Here is a 25,674-nt window from a genome sequence, read left to right as displayed (position 1 = left end):
ACAGTGAAGCATGGTGGTGGCAGCATCATGCTGTGGGGGTGTTTTTCAGCTGCAGGGACAGGAAGACTGGTTGCAATCGAGGGAAAGATGAATGCGGCCAAGTACAGGGATATCCTGGACGAAAACCTTTTCCAGAGTGCTCTGGATCTCAGACTGGGCCGAAGGTTTACCTTCCAACAAGACAATGACCCTAAGCACACCGCTAAAATAACGAAGGAGTGGCTTCACAACAACTCCGTGGCTGTTCTTGAATGGCCCAGCCAGAGCCCTGACTTAAACCCAATTGAGCATCTCTGTAGAGACCTGAAAATGGCTGTCCACCAACGTTTACCATCCAACCTGACAGAACTGGAGAGGATCTGCAAGGAGGAATGGCAGAGGATACCCAAATCCAGATGTGAAAAACTTGTTGCATCTTTCCCAAAACGACTCATGGCTGTATTAGATCAAAAGGGTGCTTCTACTAAATACTGAGCAAAGGGTCTGAATACTTATGACCATGTGATATTTCAGTTTTTCTTTTTTAATAAATTTGCAAAAATTTCTATATTTCTGTTTTTTTCTGTCAAGATGGGGTGCTGAGTGTACATTACTGAGAAATAAAATGAACTTTTTTGATTTTTGGAAAATGGCTGCAATGAAACAAAGAGTGAAAAATTTAAAGGGGTCTGAATACTTTCCGTACCCACTGTAATATGTTAATTAGTGAGGTGATTAGAGGTGCTAGTAGGAGGCTAGAGACATGAGAGCGGTATTAATCAGTTGCTGGGATTCCTCATGTAACAAAATTACTGCAGTGCATCTCAATAGTCAAACAATAGTCACCATCTTACACTGGGCAGAATAGGATGAATTATCTGTGTAAACAAACATCTGCATGCTATAATATGTGTGTGCTGATCTATGTTGGTGTCTTTGCTTCAGATAAGGAGCTGGAGGTTCTGCAGAGCATAGCTGACCTGACAGTGAAGGCTGCTGAACAGGCTGTATTCAAGTGTGAAGTGTCTGATGAAAAAGTGACAGGGAAATGGTTCAAGGATGGCGTCGAAGTCCAGCCCAGTGATCGCATCAAAATGACGCACATAGGAAGGTATAATATCAGGCTGCTGTGGGTCCACGTTTGAATGTCAAAAAAGCTGTTGTTTTGAGCTCTCCATCTGAACCATCGTACACTGTTACACACATTCAATGATACACACACCCACATAATCATTTAACTTATAATCATAATACTCATAATAAGTACTGTCTGCCACATGGCTTGGCAAACTATTACCAAAGGATTTTCTTAGTTGTTCGACCCATTTTTTGGATAGTCTGCAATCTGTAAAGCTCTAACCTCGAAACACACATACACAGACACACTCGCACACATCATATACACCCCCAGGGTCTGAGGTTTCTCTCAGTAATCCCTCCATCAGAGCTGCCTATGGCAGGAGATATGCCAAGGCAACAGCGGTCACACAAGGTGAAAACCATTTAGTATGTTTCTCACTCTGTGATATTGCCTCATGGAGTATGTTGCTAGGGCAACTGTCTTTTGCATAATTGCGGGTCACAATGAGTGTTGTCTCCCGAGTAACATCTGGTAACATCTCCCCAGGACCCACAAGCTGACGATTGATGACGTGAAGCCTTCGGACGCTGGAGATTATACCTTTGTCCCTGATGGCTATGCACTTTCTCTCTCTGCGAAACTCAACTTCCTGGGTAACAGCAACACGCAAAGCAAAATCTGAAGCACTGGATGTTTTTTGTGAATGTGAGCTCAAAATTTGAATTAGACTGATTCACAGTTTTACCTCAACAGAAATCAAGATTGACTATGTTCCCAGGCAAGGTAAGTGTTGTTTTCAACTTATCCATCGCCTTGAATGACAGTAAATGTTAGATCTATATGAGGGTACTGATATATATAGGTCCAGTATTGGTCTAAAGTTGGATATAGTTAGGATACAGACGGTAGATCCATGTAAGGATTGTACAGGAGAGGTAAGAATTGCCCATGGGCTTATAGTATAACCTCCTCTCTGGATTTTCAGTTTATATTAAACAAATTATTATAGAAAGAATGGCTTTAATGGACTAACTATATGAAAATGGCATCAGGGTTAGGGAAAGACAGTTTTAAAATTATTTTTATAATTGCAATATTGCAGTATAAAGTAAAACATAGGCATGCACAGGCCTGGATGTCTTTAACAAAGTAGAAAAGCTCTGCTCACAGGTGCTCACATGCACTGGACACAAACAGTAGCTTTCAGTGGTAGAATGTAACTAGGACTGTACTTGCTTTATACTTCTACTTCACTACATCTCAGAGACAAATACTGTACTTTTCTTTAAAGTTACTAGTTCCTGTCCAGTAAAAGCCACGCATCTCCAAATATGGTGATTTTGATTTTGATTCAGTTTTTTTATGGGTTGGGGAAATTCTTTTACTCCTGAAGCTAAATAAACTATTTAAACCCCCTTTGGAAATGCATCATCACAAAGCTGAAAACAGGGATATTTTTCTGAGTTCATGAAAAGTATAATTTTATAGATATATGTGGTTCTCACAGGACAGCGACACTACAAACATATGATGATCTTATAGAATATAATGTATTGCTGTTGATTAAACTACCCAACAGTATATAAAGTAGTTAAAAGTAGCTCAACCATTAAACATCCACAGCAGTAAAATGTAACATACACATTAATGCAGGAACAATAACACACTGACAGGGACCATTTTACTACTGAATGAGTACTTTTACTTTTGATATTTCAAGTAAATTTGGCCGGTAATACTTACAGACAGCACTTTTACTTAAGTAAGGTTTTGAATGACTATTGTACTCTTGAGTATTGAGTATTTTCACAGTGTAGTAGTAGTTTCTTTACTTAGGTTAAGGATCTGAATATGACTTCCACCACTGGCAGCTTCCCAGTTGAATGTATAATTATGAAAACCAAAATCATACTGAAACATTTCACTGTCCAACCAGTGTAAGGTAGTCTTAATTTGTTGCATTAAATTAAGTGCCATAAATCAAATTGCTCTTTAAACTTCTTCCTCCTCAAAAGTTAGTGTTTTGCTGATGAAATGCAACACTGATGCATGCCTCCGCTCTTTGAAAGGATAAACCAAAATAATGGAATTGAAGGTTGCAACACAAACACAAATTTTCAGCTTGAATATTGAAAAAATCAGTGACACTGAAAAGACGCTTAGTGGACAAATAACCCAACTTGCTTGTTTACATATTCAACATAATTCCGCTCCAAATGTAAATGCTAAAGGCCATCTCAGTTTTCTACCCAGAAATATTTCAAGTCTGAAAGAAACATGATTCTAGCATAAAAATAATCAAATTTAACATGCAGACTAACAGCACAGAAAAGCAAAAATAATCACATTGGTGTCTTCAAAACATGCTGTACTTCTAACCTGAATGACCTGTGTCTTTCCATCTTCTCCTCTAATGTTTACGAATGAAAGATCCTCCCAAAATACACCTGGACACTAGCGGCATCGGCAACAAGAACATCATTACTGTGGTGGCTGGAAACAAACTTCGCCTTGACGTTGAGATCACAGGAGAGCCGGCCCCCACTGTGTGCTGGATGAAAGGAGACAAAGTGAGGAAGAAAAGAGAGGACATCTCATACACACTCAAACACGCATCAGATACCTTTGTGCGTCAGTCAGAGTATCCATCCGTTAGTTAGTGAGCAGCACAAAAGAAGAACTGAACATGAACTCGAGTGGGAAGGTTGAATCACCATTTGAATCAGTCATTGTGGCAGCTTTGCCGTCGTCATGCGACACCATTCTCTTTAACAATCTCCTTTGTTCTGTCTGACTCTCCCTCTCTGTCCTGCCCTGTGTGGTAGTTGGTGACTGAGGCCGAGGGAAGGGTCCGTGTAGAGTCGAGGAAGACCTTGAGCAGCTTTGTGATCGAGGGGGCGGAGAAAGAAGATGAGGGCCACTACACCATAACCGTGACTAACCCTGCTGGAGAGGACAAGGCTGAACTCATTGTCAGGATTGTGGGTCAGTGGACATTTCTGATGTTTGACTTTTTCACCTCTCCTTTTTTCTTTACTTTTATTGCTCCCATTTTATGTTTCCTGGCTGGCTGAGAGCTTTATAACCTTACCCTTGAACCGAGTGTGGGTAATGGTCAGAAAATATTCAAAGAAACTGAGTGAAAATAATTCAAAACTGTCGTAGCTATTTTACTACAATGTGCGTATCCAAACATGCTGTATGTGTAATGAATATTTGAATGTTTTTTTGTTGTTTCGAGGCTCTAGTCCAAGTTAGATTGTCAAAAAAAAAGGAAAACAGTGGCTTGAATGATTTAATAACACATTTAACTCAAAACAATACAGCATGCTTGCCTCAGAATAACATCAGTATTATAAAACACGCAATTTACCATGTGATTATTATGCCATAATTTCGATTTCGAAGATATTAATTCTGATGGATGGAAATGGCTGGAAATATCTAAAACACAACAGCATGCTGTGTCGTGCAATATGGTAAGCAGTAGTGTAAAAGTATACATAATTTGTCAGGGGAGTGGATATGACCAGAGATATGAAAGACAGACAACAAATCTAAATCATTAATTAGGGTCAAAACATTTCCTCACACACATGCCTCTCATTTCTCTCTCTGTTTCATGTTTCCACTCTTTCCATTTCCAACTGTAACCTGCCTCTCCAGATGTGCCCAACCCTCCTGAGAATGTCAAATGCACATCAGTTGGCGAGGACACTGCCATAATCGCATGGGACCCTCCTGGATTTGACGGCGGAGTTCCCATTAAAGGTACCCGTGAAACACACACAGCATCTAATGTTCACATCTGATGTCTCTCTTTCTGGAGAAAACAGCAGTTTAGAATCCACTCTGTTTATTACATTGCAGTGTGTTTGACCTCTTTTCTCAAGAACAGGGAGCCATTTTTAATGACTCCACCGTATGTTGATATCGCTTCCTCCAGGGTACCTGATGGAGAGGAAGAAGGTTGGCTCATCCAGATGGACCAGGCTCAACTTTGATGTTTATGAGTCCACCACATATGAGGCTAAGAAGATGATTGAAGGTGTACTTTATGAGATGAGAGTGTTTGCAGTCAACGGCATTGGCGTCTCTCAGCCCAGTGGAAACTCAAAGCCCTTCATGCCCATTGGTGCGTTGCCATTTATCATTAGCAGAATGGTTAATTAACAGAGGCTTTTCACACAATGCTCATTTTGAGGCAGCTTAACCTACCTCCCATCCCATTTACACTGGGTATTAACGTATTAATTATCTCCTGTCTCTCTCAGCCCCCACCAGCGAACCGATCCGCCTAACAGTGGATGATGTGACAGACACTACCTGTGCACTCAAGTGGCGTCCTCCAGAGAAAATTGGAGCAGGCGGCATGGACGGTTACATCATTGAGTACTGCAAAGAAGGAAGTAAATATATGCTAAATATTTAGCACTTTATTGTAAGGAATTGTAAACTTTTTAAATGTAACTAATGTAATTATTAAAACTTAAATCAACAAATTAGTAATGCTTTATAGATCTGTGTTCTTAAGGACAACTTTTGGGTTTCCAGGTTGTGAAAAATACATTTGCTTTTCCAGCACTACTTTCTTTGTGTTTTTAGCAAGACAACTCATTTTGTGCTAGCTAACAAGACAACGCTGGTTATGCTAAAGTTGGATACACCAGCCAAAAAAATTTTCATCAATCTGGAAACCCAAAAGTAATTTTTTAGTGTCACAATCGGCTCAAAACCCTGACAAAAATAACCGTAAACTGACACAAAGCTGAAGCAAAGGTATCATTACTTTATTTACAATATAACAAAAACAACTAATTATTATACAAATTATGCTGTGAAGGGTGACCCTAGCTTGCTAGCTCCAGCTGATGATAACAGTAACTAAGGGGGTCAGAGCTTAGTGGACAGATATCGATTTCTGATTAGTTTCTCAACATTATCCTGAGATCTTAGGATAATTTCTAATGTGTTCCTTGATTGCTCCTTCTCTTCTTCTGTTCCAACTCATTCAGGTGATCAGTGGGTGCAAGCTAATGAGCAACCAGTGGCAAAGAACCAGTACAGGGTCAAGGGTCTCCCAGTGGGGGAGAAGATGCTGTTCAGAGTGGTGGCTGTCAACATGGCTGGGCGCAGTCCCCCCGCCACTCTCTCCCAGGCTGTCACTATTAGAGAGATCATGGGTCAGAGATACGTTTTAAGTTTGCCACCATTTTTTAAATTATACTTTAACCACACTGCTCTGGTGGAAGATAAATAATAAATCCACATTTATTAAAGCTGTAACAGAAACCAAACATTGGAACCTATAGCCTACTAACCACCCCCATTATAAAATTACTGCCACATCATGGCATATTTCTTCATCCTGGATCTAAGCAGGAATAATTCCACAATGTATTTTCATATTTATATCTGTGGTACACACACACACATGAATGTACACATAAGGTAAAAGCTGTACATGGTGTACATTTTTATGTCTACTCTCCCCCCACACCACCCACTCAAATTCTACTTATTTTTCCGTCTCTGTCTCATGCTTGTCCATCACCCAGAGCATCCAAAGATCCGCCTGCCTCGCCATCTGAGAACCAAACTCATCACGACTGTAGGCGAGAAGGTGAACTTGGTTATCCCCTTTCAGGTTAGTACAAGCCTGACCAAACTCTTGCCTTTTTCGTTTTGTATAAAAACTAGATTTGCAAAAGCAGAGCTAACAAGTTCTGCCAAGAGTGAACAATACACGGTGCTTAAAGATTACTAGGTTACTTCCACATTGACTGTGTACTAAATGGTTTTTCAGACTCTGGATCACATCAAAAACTAACTCTTAAACTAGATTTATTTAAAGAGTTGAGTGTAAAAAACTGGATAGAAACCTAAAAAGCCACTCCTTGATCCACATAAATAGGTCATTGCAGGTGGCTTTTGAGTAAACCCTCAAGTGGTTTATTTGGAGTAAAAACTAAACAGGACCAAAATATGTGTTTAAAACAGTGTATAGCATAAATTTATGGTTACTCATGTCAACATATTCAAATGCACTTTGCTTGTGTGTTTTGGTTAGTGGTAAGTAACCAGAAAAATGCCCAAGATTTTCCTATGACTGCAATCTCATAGGGTAATGTTTCTTCTTCTGAAATGCAAATCAGATCTGCAAACTTTGTGAGTAACCTAGAGAGCAAGAGCTGAAAGGGCATTGGGAGCATTACAGCATTTGACAGCAACTTGCAAATTATGGCATTGGTAAGAAGAAGCTAACCATAAGTAGCAAAGGGGAAGCCATTGTTATAAATAAAAATGGACAAGAATAAGTGAGCCTTAGCCCAGCTTGCTTTTGAAGAAGCAGATGAAAAGCCTGTTCTGACACAGAGGACGTAGCTACATGATGTTCTCCTGGGAGAAGGAGCTCTGTTATCTTAACCAAGAGCTGGACAGAGTCTGTTCCAACAGCTGTTTTCACACTGATGGAATATGTGGTTCAACTAAAGCTGAGACATTCTTAACTAGTGCCCCAAAATATTTCACGGTCAAAACATTTTCCTTTGCAAATTTCTAGAAAGGCACACAAGTTCAGAAAAGTCTTCTCCGAGGTCGACTTGCATGCTACCTTGATAATCACAACACCGAGTCACCCGTGAGACTCAAAACTGACTTAAGTTATTCTGCTATTTCATCTTTTAGAGTTTTTTGCCCCTCTAATGTTTCTTACAGTACCTTATTTTGATTCCCTTCCATTACTTTAACTGCAGGGTAAGCCTCGCCCTGTCGTGACCTGGTTCAAAGATGGCATTCCCCTGGAGGACAAAACAGTGGGAACTCGTACCAGTGAAGTGGACACCATCCTCTTTATCCGCTCTGCAGAGAGAACCCACTCCGGAAAATACACATTGTCTGTTCAGATTGAAAACATGTCGGACAGCGCTGACATACACATCCAGATTGTAGGTCAGTCCCGTCATGGCAGCAACACCTCTCAGGTTTGCTTACAGAGACGTACTCGCCTGTTGCATGTTCTCTCATTAAGATTAGAACACCGTGCGTGGTTCATACTTGACAAGGTACTCAGTTAATAATCTGTTTGGAAAGGGATGATGGCTTGAGCCTATATCTATGACACGTCAAGAGTCTTTTCATATTTGATGATAATTCCTAATTTCATACTCCTGGGGATCTGTGATTCAAAGTAGGAAATCATCAAAGCGCTGATTCCTCTCTCTCTCTCTCGCATAATCCTGGCTTCTGCACTGCCACTGTGGCCGCCAGCTCATTCCTCAGCTTATGGCTTGTCTCCCCGGGTCAGGGTGCTAGGTGGATTATTTGGTGGGGCTCCACTGGGATTATTTGCGTGTAGACTGGGATTAGGTTAGGATTTTGAGGGCTACTCTGTCACTTCCTCTTCTGAGAAGGTTGAGCTAATGAGAGGCTGCAGCTCCGGCTGATCTGTCACCGCACTGTTTCAGCAGGAGAGACAGTACAGGAAGGATTAACGGGAAGAAACCGTAGTGCTGCTCACTGTTTGTACTGTACTCCACAGAGGAGAGCACACAGAGCAAGATTAATGACAAATGCATACTGTGTTGTACAGTATTTCTGTACTGCATACTGTGTATAGTGCAGGCCACACAGAAAGAAGGATGATAAACACACTGCATTCTTCTGCTCTGTAATCCAGACAGGCAAAGCATACTATTTCTCAGTTTGTCAGTTCTATGCCAACACAGTTTTTCTAGTTATGTATGCAGCTATCACTGCCTTTCCTTGAACCTTTGTCTTTTACTCTGCTAATCTGTCAATCTTTGCTAAATCTCTACCGCTGAGAGCTTGATTTCTTTCTCTCCATGGGACTTTCCTGCTCCAGATCTGTTTATCAATCTACCTCTCTCTCTACCGAGGCAGGTAAGAGAGTTAGTTATAGCAATCAGCTATGCGTGGGTGGGACACTTTTTCCTACTCTAGCTATATGGACTATATGTCCATCAGTGCTCATAATAGTCAAATGAGCCTGTCTTTTGCTTTAGTTTCACACATAATCCGCCAACTCTCTCTCTCAATCTCCTCTAAAACGAACAGAAAAGCCTGGTCCTCCCATTGCCGTGCATGTTACAGAAGTCTGGGGTTTCAACACTGCGCTGGAGTGGAAGCCACCCAAAGACGACGGCAACTGTGAGATTATCGGCTACACTATTCAGAAGGCTGACATGAAGACTAAGGTACGCATGGTTGTGGAGAAGTGCATAGGAGTGTAACCGAGGTTTCAGGGATTTAACTCATTGGCAGCCATATTGGAGGTTTGTAACTCTTAAGCAGCAATGGCTGTGAATAGTAAATTGTGTCAGAAAATCAATTTTGCTTGTTAAGTGCATAATGTGGTCAGTGATACGGTCTAAACTGGCTTGTCAACGCAACTGACTTTAGCACTAGCTACTGTATCCAATGGAAACTGTCATTAGCTGTGGTTAACAGTGTGAGAATCATATTAGCACTGACCAAATTACAAAGCTGTCACATTGTCAGAATATCAAGCTTGAAATTGAATTGAATGCAATGCATGATTTGTTCCAATTACTATGATGAAATCCATGTAGCCTAATCTTTAACTCGTTGTAGTTATACACAAGCTGACATTACTGTAAGGCAGTTCCATTTTATGTTTGTGTCAGTAAACAGCTTTACCTTTATCCATGATTTTTCCATCTTTGGTGTCAAATCCAAAATGCTTCCTCACATTACTTTTCAGATAGTTTGGTGTCATGATTATCTGCTCAGAATGGCCAGTTTTCTCCATTTTGCATTAACAAGATAACAACAGTAGTCTAGGTTAAAGATAGGGCAACAGGACATGAACTAGCTTAGATGGACAGTGCTTTTTTGCTCACCTAAACATGAAGCTATATATGTAGCGAAACAACGTCAAAGAAGATTTTGTTGACGTCAAAGCCGCAATCTGTAACTTTACACATTCACACTGTAGCAAAGATGTACTATCTGGGTTAGTGTTGGTTTTGCAGCTGATTACTAGTATGCAGTGAAAACATGATACATGATTGGCAGATCCAAACCGAGTATGGGCCATGTTTTTGTGTGTTGTGGCACAGATTGGTGACGTATTTTAGAGCAAAACAAGACTCGTTAAGAGAAACCACTTCATCATTGCTGTTTTCCAACATCCGTAAGCATCCAGTGGACCTTCATGATGGTTCTAGGCATGGCTGCTAGGAGATTTGTCACGTAACTCAAAGACTTGCTACAGTGTCAGGGTCATAATGTTGTATGAATCAACCAGACGGTGTGCTAGAAAAACATGGATGCTGGGGATAAGAAATGCTTCAGCTTTTATAGATCTCAACCTCAGCTATAAGCCTTTTTTAACCTCTGCTTCTCCTCGTACTCTCTTTTTCTGTGTCTCTCTATCTGTCTCTCTCACATCAGGAGTGGTTCACGGTCTATGAGCACAACCGCAGGCCCAGCTGCACTGTGTCTGACCTGGTCATGGGGAACGAGTATTCCTTTCGAGTGTTCAGCGAAAACATCTGTGGCCTCAGCGATGAGCCTGGCATCAGCAAGAACACCGCCATCATTTCCAAAACAGGTAATGAAATCCCTGCAGAGCACCGCACACTGTAACATGATAGTATTGCTTTTGATGCCAAGGTACAGCTAATGCATGCTGAGCTGTGCTACACTCTATTCAGTTAAAACATAAAGAAAGCAATATGTTTTTTACTGGACACAAAAAAAAAGCAAGGTATAAGGAATTGTGATTAAGATCACACATGCAAATATTACTAAAAATACAAACTATAAAGATACAAAAATAATGAATAACAAAGATTTTGAACTATGGAATGCAGTTATGACATTAGAACTACTTGTGATTAATTGTTGGCTACGATTAATTACTTGAACATAATTTTAAGGAAAATTAATTCACGCCGGTTATGCTAAACAGAAACATTCTTTGACAGAGTGTTAAATAACATTTAATACCGTCCGTGGATTATGAAAGCAACTAGGCTGGCAAATTAACACCTGCCACCAGCCAAATGCTGCTACTGTTGTTGTGTCGTTGCATTTGCTTACTCTACCAGAAACATTGGCAGCCAACCAGCCAATCTCTTTTGTGGTCCAAGCAGCAGTCTGGCCTATAAAAGGGTGAGGATTGTTGATCATAGTACCCACCTGACATCACGGTGAAACAAAAGTCAGCTTCTTGTCTTGATAATTCAAATGGTAATTTGCAAATTGAAACAATTTGCTAGTTTAACAGGATGCGGTATGGATAATAAAGGCTAAACAATGCCAAAGCAGCTGAAAGAGATAACAATAAATAAGCAATTCAGTCGATGTTGTAGACAATCCTTGAACAGATTTGGCTTTGAAAGTGTGACAAACTAGGAACTTGTTATGGGTTGAAATTAGACCATCATGTCCATTAAAATTTAAAACAGGTCACAAATATTTTCCTTAGTACACCATAGTTTTCTCACTATATTATTGATATATATAAGTCAATGTTTTTGGTTATTTGGCCTTCTTGACCTCTGATTGATGTCTGAGGCCATTTTAGTTTTCATTGATCAGTGATGTAACTTATAATCATAGAATCAGAAATACATTTGGTGTATTTAGTGTAAATGTAACACTTCTCCACCTGTCCAGGTTTGGCCTATAATCCTCCACCATTCAAAGAGAAGGACCTTTCTAGTTCCCCCAAGTTCACTGCGCCCCTGGTAGACAGAAGTGTCGTTGCAGGTTACAGTGCGGCCATCAGCTGTGCTGTCCGCGGCTACCCCAAGGTATTTACATCTTTATAGTAAACAGTGAGAATATTTCCTTATTAATTAGCTTGGAGATAATTTTAGTTGAAGTTCAGGAGCAGGACCACACCTCAAACACTCCACTTCCTGTCATAAATGCCTTCCTGCCCCACAAGAACGGGTTTTGTTCTCGTTTTCCATGCACGCAATCTCAGAAGGTCCAATTCACATTGTTACTGCAATAAACTCAAGCTACCACCAATAACTTGACTGAAGAGGTTCAAAGCTCACTTCCAGCAGCTGACTGTCTCCCAGCGGAACTGCTATCCCCTTGCCCAGTTCTATTAAGATCTATTCAGGTCGACTTCAGAAGATCCACTTCACCAATCCTCCACAATCTACTCCGAAAACATCTGGGCCGCTGACTTCTACCATCTGCCTCGGGGATCCAAATTCAAATGCTGTATAGCTACAATTTCAGACAACACATTCAAGGAAGAACTGCCACTCATTTCACTGTCCTCCTCCTGTTTCTGTTACCAGCACCAAAATGCCAGGTTCTGGGGCAACCTCAATAACCCAGTAATCTCTGACCACCCACTTGTCCTTAGTTCTGTTGCTGCCCAAACCCCAGAATTCTAGCTTCCAGCCCACGCCTTTACACCTAGACCCATCTTTGGTACCCTCCGGCTTTCTGAGTTTCCATGCCATCCCTGCATTTTACACCTTATTTCAGAAGAGTACCCTGTTTTCTTCTTTAAGCAATCTTCAACATACTTCGAGGTTTGTTTCAAACTAAGGTCTCACATGTTAGTCCTTACAAGCTCATGGCATATCACATGCAATCTAAAATTCCCAAAGTGCCTCCCCATCTGACCCCACTAATCAGGAGTCCGGCTGCATGGACATCAATTCTGGTTGCTGTGTCACCTGTGCAGATTTGTACTATGTCCAGGTCCTCTCTCAAAATTATTCACTCCTTCCTTATCAAAGCTGACAGGTTAACTGCTTGCCAAGAAGTCTCAGATCACTTAATTAAAATCATGGCCTGCCAGACATCCCAAGCACGGAAGCAATAGCAGATCCTTTCCAAAGCCTTCCCCACAGCGCACCCGCCATCCAACTCCATCATTCCCATCCGCCAGTCACTACTCATACTATTTAATTTTATGGTGTGGTCCTTGCTCGCAAATCATTGGTTGAGTCTTTTTTTTTTATTGTAGTATTTCTTCCACAGTGATCCTAATTATTATTCGTATACTTGTTTGTTAATTATCAAGATATATAAATGAAAAAAACATGACGTTCAATGAATTTGGGTGGGAAGCTTTTCCATGGGCCATGGAACAAGCTATTAGTTGTTTAAAACTTTAAAACATGTCTCAACACTGATCACTTATTACTGATATGACATTTTAAATATATTCTCAGAATGTGAGATGTGAAATGTGTATGTCAATACAGATTATTTAATTATATATATATATAAACAGTACTTTATAAAGATATTAAAAATGTTAGTATGTAACCAATCATTAAAATAATTATTAAATATAGTTCTGTAGGATAAAGTGCATATTTCTGAAGTGATATTACAGAACAAACAGTTGGACTTTTGGTCATGTAGCATAAACCTGTGGGATATAGGCAATATCCCTACTGTATCTTGCAAAAGAGCAAACTATACATTACAGAACTATAGCACCACCAATCTAGCATACACTTTACCTGTGTTGGCACCTGATAGCTTTGCTGCAAGGGTATGCCACAGATTTCATGATTTGTGTTTTCAGAGTGAGCGTACAAGTTTTGAGTGTCAAACAGTGAGTGTAGAACAGTCAGAGAGGATTTTGATGCCTTTGCAGCAGGAGTGTATTTTTATGTCTGAAGCTAGAACAAGAGGTGGAGCAGAAAGATCTTTGAACACACATTTTTTTTTTATCCCTCCAAATCGGCAAAGATTTGTCAAGCCCAAATGTTGACCCATTTTCACCTCTTCCTCTTCCCTTCTTCCACTGCTCTCCTACCCTCCCAAAATCCCTCACTCTGCTGTTACGCTCCCTTCTCTCCTCCATCCCGCCAAATTTGCTTTCTCCTCCAACACACTGTCCTTCAGCCAAAGATCATTTGGATGAAGAACAATATGATCATCAGTGAAGACCCCAAGTACCTGATGCAGAACAAACAGGGCGTGTTGACTCTGAATATCCGCAAGCCAAGCCTGTTTGATGGGGGCAGATACTCCTGCAGGGCCATCAACGATCTCGGGCAAGACGAGGTGCAGTGCAAGCTGGAGGTTCGAGGTATGCTGTGTGAACTTCACTTCCCATAATAACATAGCTTCAAAGTAGTGAGTGAGAACATGGCCTGGGTCAAGGCAAGTCTCTCTCTGACAATCTTGAATAAAGCTCAGCATAACTTATCTCCATCTCCTCAACCCTTTGACTGAAATCTTGTTGTGAAACTTCAGTTGAAATTCCAGTAGCCTGCGCTAAAAATAAATCACCTTGTTGTATTTGTCAGTCAAGGTTTCAGAGTCAGAGATGACTCTAAATGCTGTGGTTTCCTAAAACAGGATGATCTACTGGCCTCTCATGCTGATTTAAATGTCTCTTTTTTTCCCCCAGTTGTAACAGAGAAAGGAGAGGAGACGAAGAAATGAGCGACAGCACGAAGGCGCAGACGATGCAGTTGAACGGGAATTGTAATGGATTATATATAACGGGATATTCATGAATCAATGATTAGAATAGATCACTGGTGAGGCTCTAAAGCCAAGCCCCCCGCACCCCACCTCCCTCCCATATGCTTGCCTTTCACCGCTGAAATGACAAATGCCACATAGGTAATATACCATAAATTCTTACAGCAAGCTGCCACCTTGTCAGTTTCTGACTGAGAGACGCCGCAGACTAGTATAGTAGCACTGCCCCGCTGTGACCACACACAGATGGATCCTTCTTATCTGTGAAGTAGACCTGTCACTGAACACACTTATAAAACAGCCTTTCATCCATTACGGCTCTCTGTGTTGTCTGTTTTGTGTCCAGGACTTTTTATAGGTTGGGATGGATTTATTATTGTGATGCAGATGTAGCACTGAAACCTCTGCAGTGTGACCGACCAGCTGCACACCTCTATTTCCTCGCTGTGGTGTTATGTGTGTGATGTGTAAGCAGGGGCCCGTCTGCCCTGTGATGGTTCAATGGAGGGATCTCTATGCAGCCAGGCATGGCCGACATCATGGAGCCACCAGGATTAAAGGGGTTCTGATACAAAGATATAGACCTGCTGCGTTATTCATGCACATACACGCACACACACACACATATGTTGACTTACACACACTTTCTTCACCAATTCCCACATGCTCTCATAGTACATTCCTCATGGCATGACCTATAGTGGTAGGCCTTTACAGATACATGGCTTTACACTCATGCACACGCAAACACAAACACACACTCCGAATCAGGGTCTCATTAGCATCACACACTAGAGACTAATTAATGCACCCATCAACACTGCCCTAATTAGCTCTCCCACGTCATTACTGAGCAAACGAATTATCGCTAATTTACACACCCGCAAAACAAACACAGCACCGTCTCTGCTGGGAGAGTCCGCCGCGGCTCGCCTCGCTCACCAAATTAAAGCCTCACCGATGTGCTGCAACCCAGACCGCCGTCCCAAGTGACCCCGCCCTCCCTTACTCAAACCCCTAACTCGGCCATCTGACAGAGGAAGATTTGAAAAAAGATAAACTTGGACACAAAAAGCAGAAGTTCAGATGGAACACATCAGATAGTTTGTTTGTGGAGTTACCCTGCTGCAGAATAAACACATCACCCTCCTCTGGGGATGTGAGGGTACTTTACTCTCCAGGCCTGTCCCACCAGACTGACTGCAGCAGGTCCTGGTCTCCTGTCTCTCCAGCAGAGGGGGTAAGAGCACAGTGACAAAGACCACAACTGACCATCATTAGGGTCTGTGGAGTAATGGTGAGTGACAGGTTATTAATAACTATTACTTTACCAATGCCTCTCTGACAGAAACTCCAAACCTAAAGACTTCCAAAATATGCAAGCCTAATTCTGACTCTTGACACTGAAACATTCAGCACTTTTAAGTATAATAGGTTGCATTTCCTTCTTTACATTGCAGCATGTTGTTAAAAATGAGCTGAAATAGTGTGAGGGCATAAATGCCCAGATAAAGCAGGGAAAATCCTCCAGATACCTGAAAGTAGGCCACGATTGGTTGCACAGTAGACCTGCAGTGCAGCACAAAGCTTAAATTTTGAACCCTGTCGAGCAGTAAATTACTCTGCACATGTGTGTGTGTGGATTATGTGTGGTGTTGATATAATCTTATTGTCAGTTAACCTGAGACACAGCGTGTTGCGGTACTCTGCTGATTGACACATGAAAGCAGCGCTGAAGAAGCACCGCATGCTACTTTGCATGGAAGTTTTGGGAAAAACAGATTCTTCAGAAAAACAGCGTGTAACCTCGATACTCCACCTGAGCATTACCCTCTGTTCCCTCTCTCAAAAGTGATATTCAGTTGCTAAGCAATCAAACTAATTGTATCCACTGGCACCATCCGCGAGCCTTATGAAACTTTCAAAACATGGAAGGTGCAGGTTTACAATGCTTCTGTCAGTGTTTGTGTTTGCCCCTCTCTGTCTCACGCAGTTTCAGAAAGCTTTAAGTAGTAAGCTAGAAAAGAAAAAAATTGAGCATTTAGTTTTCCCCTCATTCCCTGTGACAAACCTTAAGGCTCTTTAAGTATGTGATATCTGAATGAATAATTAATGAGGAAGCATGGCAGCCTAGGAGTACCACCGGCTTCTTCATGCACACTGTATCTGCTCTGCTGTCTTTCCAATATTAGAACAGGCCTGCCTCAGACAAAGACAAGACAAAAGAGAGCGACAAGACAAGTCTTACCGCCAGGCAAAAAAGGGAGGCAGAATCAGTAGGGTGCAAGAACTGTTATGTCAGTGTGTGCGGATATGTCTGTGCTGAAGAAAAAGAACGACAAGAGATACCAGACCTCCTGAAACAGTAGGATGGAGGGAACTATAATTATGCAAGTAATTATACATAAAATCACAGACTTGGATCGAGAGAGCGAGAGCACTGGAGGGAGAGAGCCTTGCAGTGATTTTCATCCATATAATTACAGTATAAGAACTAAATGAAACAGAGAGTGAACACACACATGTGTCATATAGGACCATTCACCTGTTTTCTCTGCACCACACGCAATGTTCGTCCACCCACTTTTAAGCTACAGAACCACTGTACTGTATGTTTCATTCACTCATAGCCACATGGGCTTTTTGTCTTCATCTTCTGTTGCTGGGTTTTTTTGGGGGGGGGGTTGCCATGGTATGCTCTATTGAATATCAGTGTGACTTATACCCTGTGTCATCATGTTCATTGATTAAAGAGCCCAAACTCTCCCTGAGCTCACAACCCATATAATGAGCACAATGTGTCTGCGGGTGTGGGGGATGGAGGCGTTAAAGGAGAGAGCTGCCCTCACATTTCACAATAATGACAACTTCATGACTGCATGTGGCCGATAGAAACAGACAGGTTTGTCTACACTGAGGGTCTATCTGTAAGAAAATCATCTAAAGTGAGAATATTTTTGCAGCAAACATGAAATGAGATGTAAACCTTTTTCAAACAAAGCAAGCATTTTGCATCAAGTACTGTAAATGTAAGCAGGGCAGTAGAGTTTCCACAGGGTTAGAACTTTTTAACTTGGACATTATTTTCCACTTCCACAGTCCATGTCATGGCGGAAGCAGGCTAAGCAATTTAGTTCAGACATGCTTCTCCCCAGCCACATCCTCCAACTCCTGGTGTGCATCCCGGTGCATTCTCAGGCCAGATGGGACATATAATCCCTCTTGTGTGTTCTGGGTATTCTCTGGAGTCTACACCAATTTGGACATGTCCAGAAAACCTCCACAGTGAGGCATCCAGAACCACAGTTAGCTCCTTTCAAAAAGCAGAGTTTCGAGGAAATCTGAACTCCTCATGATGCCCCTAAGGCTGAGCACCGACCCCAAAGAATGGTCGAACAATTCATTTTAGCCACTTGTATCCATGATCTTCTTGATTTGATCACAAGACTGAAGGTGAGAGTTGGAACATTGCTTAACTAGTAAATCCACAGGTTTGCCTTCTGTATGAGTTCCCTCTTCATGACAGTCTGGTACAATCCCATCCCTTTTACAGCATAGGTCCCCCTCTGTCTTTAGACCTTCAAAATAAAAAAGACCTTTAACAGGGAATAAATGGAAGAAACCTCAGGAAGAGCATCAGAGGAGGGATCCTTCTCCCAGGACGGACAGACAGACATGCAATACATGTTGACGTAGTAATATTGGAGTATGGACAATCAGAATGTCAAAATTATAGAGAGATTGTAAACATACAAACAACAATATGGAACCTTAACTTGTGAACAAAAGTCTGATACAACATATTTCCTTCACTCACGGAAATCCCAACCAGAAGGAAGCAATCCATAGTTTTTTGTCGGATACTGAAAAAATAGCATATTCTTTAGACCATATCTATTTGACTTGGAGATGTGGGAACTCGTTCATATAGCTTCACATTTTTTCAGGTCTGCCTTGAAAGAATGCTCACGTGTCCATATGTATATTGAAAGGGTTATTGGGCGCTGTAGTTGCTCCTCCTGTCCGTACTGGCCATATAGAGATCCCTTCGAAAAGCAAAGTAAGTAATGGGAAATAAAGTCTACAGACCTCTTTCTTAAAATAAATAATACAAAATATACATTCTCTCTTTGTATTAACACCCTGCCACTGCAGCTCAGCAAGAAAACACTCTCCATAGAAACACAAAGAAAGAATTTTGTACTAAAAAGACGGCAACTTTGGAAGATCCCCACTATTTATCTAACTCAGACTGCTGAAACCTCATAATAGCTTCAGCTGAAGCATTTATTTTTTTGAAGCCAACAGCGTCATCAGCGAAAAGCAGAGGCGGCATCCTGAAGTCACCAAACTGGACGCTGCACGAAAAACAAGACAAGTCACCGCCATTTTAGAGTACAACACCTTGAGATAACATGTCTGGCTATTTTTACCAAAGTCTCACCAGTTAATTTGAGATAGAGCTTCTTATTCCTCACTGCTCCTCAGTACAGTCTTACAGTTTCTCTCAATTGCTTAAACACTATAACCAGGCTTTTGAACTAAAATTTCAAAACCATAACTCAATTTTTCAAAAAGCACACCCATTTCTCTAAACTCTACACACAAATCCCTTCATTTCTCATTGCCTACACCATGCAGTCATTGAGAAAACACTAACATTCAATATTGTTCACTCAATCAGCACAGTTTGAGCTCAGTTAGCACACAGCTACCTAGGTGGAAACACAAAGAGTCAAAATTGATAACACACCAGTCAAAACCTTCAATAGATAGATAAAAGGGCCAGAGTCAGTTCATTCAGTTTTGGAACAATGGATCCAGAGAAATCTGAAGAAAGAGGTAGAGGACATCAGAGAGGAGAAGGAGGAAGAGGAGGAAGAGCAGTATGGAGAGGAATAAGAGGTGAAGGAAGAGGAACAGTAGGAGTTGGAGGAGGAGACGGGATGGCAGTATGGTGAAGGGTTGAAAGAGGAGACCGAGCAGGAGGAGGGCGGAGGAGGGGGAAGGAGGTGGAGAAGAAGGTGGAGGAGGTAGAGGGAGGAGGAGTAGGAGGGAAACAGAGGAGTAGTAGGGAGAGGAGGAGTAGATGGAGAACAAGAATCGCTGGCCTGTCCCAGGAATAAATAAGGAATAAAACATGCGTCAAATGTTTACATTTGTTAATTCTTTTGTTGTGTTCGTCATGTGAAAAGGTTTTTGAGCGGGAGAACCACAAGCAAGATTACTAATAACCGGTTTTTGAAGTATTGTTTTGAATTTATCTCACCAGTGTATAAGACTGTGTTGTAGTGTGTGTGTGTTTTGGGGGGCTTGTGCATCATATCTGAGGGCAATGTTTGGTTTTTCAGCAAGATTGAATCATTTTGTGTGGAAAGCTTCATTTTGACCTGAAAATAGGATGTTTGGGGAATTGGGTGAGAAGCTGTGGATTTGTGTTTAGAGTTTCGAGAAAAAGAGGCATCATTTCAAGAAATGTGTTTAAGTAATCAAGAAAAACTGTAAAAGGCCGCTCTCAAAGCCATGTCTTATCCAGTATATTGATTGCTCTCACTGTAATGAACATGTCGGCTGAATTAGAAATTAGAATTGATTAATATGATAGAAAAAGGTGCAGTAGACTGTAATAGTTGGGATTGGATTAAGGAATTGAAGTAAATTTAACCTTTTTGTAGTTTTATGTTGCTATGTAGAGGGGAGAATACAGGATTAAGGAATAAATATACCCAACAGAAGGCTCTCATAATTAACATGTGGGTGCGCACACGCATGCATATGTGTGTAGGTGTTTAATGTGTTGGCACACACAAATGAGCCACATATTGTGTATGTAAATCCATCTGCATAGTGTGAAAAGAATAACAGTCTGGAAAATCAGGAAAACATATGCAAAACACTGACAAACTGCACTGGTAAAGACAAAGAGTGGTCAAGACAGACACTTAAGGACGGCTGCTACACGGTACAAAACACAGCCTAAAAATTACCACATAATTAACTCCTGAATGACAGCAATTCTCTGTAAAATGATACATTGAACTTTAAAAATCTTCAGAATAGAAAAGACACATTTCTAACTAGATGTAATGAATAAAAAGTATAAAGAAAAAAATGTGGTTGGTAAAATTTTCCTTTCTCTTAAATTTGGAGAAAACCAAAGAATGCCTTCAGCCCAGTATCTGTTGTCAACTGTGAGACATGATAGTGGATCTGTAACAGTAACTACGGTCAATTATGTACTGGCATTATGTCTGATGATTGATCTGCATGGTCATGTAACAGACAAGGACTATGAGGCCATTTCAAATGGCAGATGCCGCCTCGGGTACAAACACTGCTCCATCATGATGTCTCCACACACCACAAGACTCTGCTGCATCCGTACACAAAGGTACTCGAGGCAAATGCATGGAGAGACTTTGTAAATATACTGCGACTCAAACTGTGATCTTATACCATAGCTGAGTCTTTGTTGTCGCAGCGTCTCAGACTAGGACAGATGTTGCAAACCAGTGATTCCCAACCAGGTTGCTACTACAGCTGCAAGGGGTTACATGGAAAGATTGTGGAGTAAGTAGGAGTAAAATAAATGCAAATTAAAATTAAAACAGAAATCCACATATTGAGTCAACTTTGTGTTGCGATTCAAACTAGTTAGCAAGTGAGCATAAAGTATATTGACAGCTGTATGAAAAAAAACTGTTTAACAATATAATGAATGGTGTTAAATACCATACTGTTTAAAATCAATTCAAATGAACCACATCGACTGGTGGTGTCTGGATACTAGTGTATCTTCATGGCACTTTTTCTAACTATAAAAACTTAGATGGCCTAATTCCCTGTTGGATGCCAGACAGTGCACACTGCAGGACACATCAACAATATTTTTAATCTTTTTTTCTTCTAGAAAAATAAATGGCATGGACACGGAAACAACATGTTTTCAGGAAAAATCCATGAACAGCAGCAATATCTTAACCAATAGTTCTAAACATCACTACACTTGTATCAGCAGATTTTCCCTTCCCTCGTCCCTCATAACTCAAGGTTTTCCCTCTTGAAAGAAACTCCAAGATCCCACCACACGCAGTCCAAGAAACCGCATGAAACCTTCACAGGGAGGACTGGAGTCTGAAGGCAGCAAAAGGTGGTTGTCCTCCTTATAAGCTGCTTGATATTCACATATTGTTAGGATGCTTTGGTTATTTTGTCAACCCCCCGAATGTGTTAATTTTGTTTTCTCTGCATGTGTTTGATCACAATGTCCTCACCTCTCCTGGCTCCTCATCATTAACTCCCAGGAATCCTGCAACAGCTGAAATTTGTCTCCTCAGTCTGTCACAGACCAGATAGTTCTATGTTACGACCCCCCCCCCCCCCCCCCCCCCCCACACACACACACACACACACATTCACACACACACAAACACAAAACTCCCCAGAGAAGACGGAACTGGCAGTACTACCAACTAATCTCTGCATTTTGGGAGTTTTTTTTCCTCATAGGCTCTTCTGCAATGGAAAGCCCTCCCTGTTGAATTAGATTTGCTTACTCGTCCTCACCCATCTTCAAAGGACTCAGATAACTGAATATACCTTTTATTCATTTCATGCCACTGTAATTGTTTTTTCCCCCCCACTGAACAAATCCTGAGCAGGTCTATGGGGAACAGACTTGTGTATATGACTGTGCTTTCATCTGCATTATGTTTAGTAATAGTGTTATTATTGTAGGGTATTGTTTTTGGTATTTTTTCTTACTATTTGTTATATTTTTTCTGCTGTTACCGTGGTTTTTGTTTTCTGCTTCCTCTCTGATTTTGGGGACAGCCTTGTGCTTTGGGTGAGAGGGACTCATCTGCTATCACAGGGTGGAGAAAAAATGCCTTGAGGTCTTTTCATTAAAACAATTACCGTAATTTCACTTTACTTGCAAAAGAAAAAAAATGGAAATGCTTTATTTTAAGCAATCCGGGCTTAGAAAAATTGCAAGCTGAGAAAAAAGTACATAACAAACTGAAAGGGGGAGCTGAGAAAGAAGAAAAGCTAAACACAAGACTGTCATGATTTAAGCAGAATAGTGATTAATGCTTTATGTTTCATGGCTTTCTCTGATGAAGGACAACAAGGACAGCTCAGTATTAAATGGATGCAGAGATTTCTCTCCACGTATCTGCTCTTCCTCCTTTGTCATTAAGGATGGAAATGATTATATCTGCCCAGTTCCGTGTTAAGAGTGATGTTATTAGTTTCTATGTGCTTGTATGACCACAACCTTACAATTAGATCTTTCAGATAAAATCAAAGCCGACTGTCGCATCAGAGCTGTGGTGAGATATCAATTATTACAGATGGATCTAAAATGGGACAGATTAAATTTCACAGTTATGGCACTTTATCTTCTTCCCTTTTTGGCACACAAGAGAAGTCACACATTGTTGGTTGCTTTTCTGTATAAATGTTTTCTTAACATCTCTTGTCTCAGTCGGCACTGTCACATTCAAAGCCCCAGTGTTAAAGAGACTACTCAGATATCTACCTCAAAAAATAAAAATAAACAACTTTTAATAGCTCTTAGATGATAAGTCAGACCCAGCTTACTTACAAAGTCCAGTCAAGCTGTGACTTCTTTTGGGCAAGCTTTTATTTTTGGAAAAGCTCCAATGCGTTATTACACACACAAAACCCTGAAAGCTCCATGCTGTCTATATTCTTTGCTATCTTATACATCCCTGTCTCATCTGAAGAGGGATCTATCAGAGTTGGTAAATGAGGCAGTAAATATGTTTGACTAGACAGACAGTGGTGAAAGCCACTTTAACTTAAATGTCTGTACTTCATGTCTTTCTCTGTCATAAAGTGAGCATCGCCTTTCGGGCAAAATCTTCTTCTTCTTCATCTTCAGCTTCTCATGCTAAATAGTGCACCTGTAGCCCTCAAGATGTATTTGACAACACGGACCATCTGGACTCGACTTCCAGCGTTTGATTTCTTTCTTTTGCCATCTATCTTTAAATTAAAGATATTTGATTAATTACATATACATATTTATCTATTTCCTTTTCCTTTGCTGGAAAATATTAAAACTTTTGTGTGTTGTGTATAACTGAATGATATCAGATCATTGTCCGCTCATTAGGTATAGCTAAAACAAATGAGATAAATCTTGAAGGTTATAATGTTTAGAAGATTTAGAGAGATGGTGATTGAACGGTATGATTATTTTTGGAGGATGTCGTTTGTGCTGCTGTTGTTGTATTGTGTTTCTGTTATTTAGCACCCCTCTCTGATAGTATAAAATAGGTAGACAAAATAATAACACCTGTTCAGTTAGTTTTAGTCAGGTGTACCTAATAAATTGGCAACTGAGTGTATATTGGCTATCATCATTTTATATTTTGGATTGTCTCACTCACAAAGAGCATTGTTTTCTGTGTTCTAGTTGTTAAAAAACAAAACGTTAACATCATTTGGGCAAATATAACAAATCTATGGTGTCTAACTTGATTTTAGGCACTAACCTTACCCACTGCGCTTTCACAAATCAAACCAAATAAAACATTTTTGGTTGGGGCTTCATCTGGCTGGGTTTTGTGGACTACACAGTTGCTGCAGTAGTGGCAGGCCTAGTCAGAAGAGGGCTGCTGTGACTCCCAGGCAGCCAGTCAGTTCAGTCTTACTCCAGTTCACATCATCAGGCTGCATCCCGGGAGAGGAGTCATAAGTTTGACAGACAGACATGCTGCTGAAACACTTGAGAGGACAAGACGAAGTGTGCAAGGCGAAGATGCAGCATGCATGGACACGTACACATGTATGTGTTAAAGACAAGCGGCTCACACAGCCACAATCTATCAAAGCTCACATCCATGTATGTGAACAACGAGCACACTGACAGGTGCAGTAATGGCATGCTGGGTTACATTGACTACTGTACTGTATCACACATTTCATATAGGCCTATATGTACAGGTTGACTGCGACACAAATATTGTCTACATTAAAGAGGAGAAAAAGGAGAGAGTACAGATAGCATGAGGGAGAGGAAGAAAAAAGGGTAGAGCAAGGGACGAGTGCAGTAGTTTTGAAAGCGTTTGGCTCCGTTCAAATAGTTGCCATGGTTTCGAGATGTTTCCATGGAAATGCTAGCTGCCAATAAAATGAATTTGAGGAGGATCTTTGCAGCAGGTTGGCAGGAAGGTGAGAGCGATGCGGGAGAAGGGGACAAACGGGAGCGGCAACAGAGTTGGAGTGGAGGTAAGGGGATGGAGGGGAAGGGAGAGGCCACTTCCCTACAGTAGATTTGCTAATGCACCTGTCACTTTCATGGGTGGACGACAAGGGGGGCGGGGGGGGGGGTTCTGGACAAGAATTTAGGGTAAACAAGGTGAGGGAAACATGCCACGCAATGGAAAGCAAAAGGCTTTGAGACTATTTCAGTCTGGATGGGTTGTCATAGTAACCATGGCCTCACAACACGGATAGCAGGTAAATACATAGGAGGATGGCTGGCCACTGATTAACATGTGTGCAATCACTATCACGTCTGTGTGTGTGTGCGTAGAGCGAGGAGAGTGTGTCAGAGAGCATGTGAGTGAAAAGGTGTGTGTGTGTGTGTGTGTTTGCGCACAAAGACTCACTCAAAACACTTTCCACTGACTCTCTTTCATGGAACCGGAGCCAGCGAAGGGAGCTAATGCATTAGCGGGGCGCCGACTCTGACGCACATTTGTTTATGTGTGTACACGAGTGTTTAAGATTACAATGTTTCATACTTCAGCTGTTTCTTCAAGGGCTAAACAAGGCTTTCAACGTGCGCTCTGCCAGTCTGCTCCTCTACCTACGTGCTCCCCTGCATCACCTGTCCCCCCTCTTCATTCCTTCCATCCTTCCTTGTGCCCTCTGTCTCATTCCATCTCTTCCTTCTCTCTCTTTTACTCTCTCTCTCTGAAGGACAGAGGTATTCCCACATTTCTCGGTCACCATGGCAACGCTGCAGCAAGAAAGAAAGAGAGACCGCAAGAGTAAGAGGGTGGTGGGGTGGGGGTGGTGGGAGGATTGGGGATGTGTGAACAATGCTAATGCTACTTCACTGATCATCGATTGTATGTTCCCCCTCGCCCCCCCCCCCCCCCCCCCCCCCC

The 25,674-nt window shown here is 41.3% G+C and overlaps 1 protein-coding gene and 1 long non-coding RNA gene across 5 annotated transcripts in view; both read left to right on the top strand.

Moving 5' to 3' along the window:
• mybpc2a (myosin binding protein Ca) overlaps positions 1-14,842 on the top strand; it is a 64,011-nt gene extending 49,169 nt beyond the window's left edge. For all 3 annotated transcript variants that reach the window (XM_046042160.1, XM_046042166.1, XM_046042171.1), the window contains 16 exons: positions 925-1,090; positions 1,607-1,713; positions 1,814-1,843; positions 3,491-3,630; positions 3,886-4,045; positions 4,727-4,831; positions 5,007-5,195; positions 5,335-5,469; positions 6,076-6,243; positions 6,619-6,707; positions 7,816-8,011; positions 9,137-9,276; positions 10,496-10,655; positions 11,726-11,862; positions 13,940-14,126; positions 14,451-14,842. In XM_046042160.1, coding sequence (XP_045898116.1) covers positions 925-1,090; positions 1,607-1,713; positions 1,814-1,843; positions 3,491-3,630; positions 3,886-4,045; positions 4,727-4,831; positions 5,007-5,195; positions 5,335-5,469; positions 6,076-6,243; positions 6,619-6,707; positions 7,816-8,011; positions 9,137-9,276; positions 10,496-10,655; positions 11,726-11,862; positions 13,940-14,126; positions 14,451-14,485 — 2,144 coding nt within the window. In that variant the 3' untranslated portion in view covers positions 14,486-14,842. The remainder of the gene's footprint in view (positions 1-924; positions 1,091-1,606; positions 1,714-1,813; positions 1,844-3,490; positions 3,631-3,885; positions 4,046-4,726; positions 4,832-5,006; positions 5,196-5,334; positions 5,470-6,075; positions 6,244-6,618; positions 6,708-7,815; positions 8,012-9,136; positions 9,277-10,495; positions 10,656-11,725; positions 11,863-13,939; positions 14,127-14,450) is intronic.
• Positions 14,843-24,714: 9,872 nt separating this feature from the next.
• Positions 24,715-25,674, top strand: part of LOC123983477 — a 2,795-nt gene continuing 1,835 nt past the window's right edge. The window contains exons 1-2 of one of the 2 annotated variants that reach the window (XR_006828191.1): positions 24,756-24,787; positions 25,484-25,554. This is a non-coding gene — a long non-coding RNA (uncharacterized LOC123983477). Of the gene's footprint in view, positions 24,788-25,483; positions 25,555-25,674 lie in introns of both variants that reach the window. The other variant, XR_006828192.1, reaches the window with a different exon arrangement.

This window comes from Micropterus dolomieu, linkage group LG02 (genome assembly GCF_021292245.1).
Source record: "Micropterus dolomieu isolate WLL.071019.BEF.003 ecotype Adirondacks linkage group LG02, ASM2129224v1, whole genome shotgun sequence".
Classification (NCBI taxonomy): domain Eukaryota; kingdom Metazoa; phylum Chordata; class Actinopteri; order Centrarchiformes; family Centrarchidae; genus Micropterus; species Micropterus dolomieu.
Note: the sequence above shows the minus strand (reverse complement) of the source record. Positions and strands in the feature narration are given on the sequence as shown.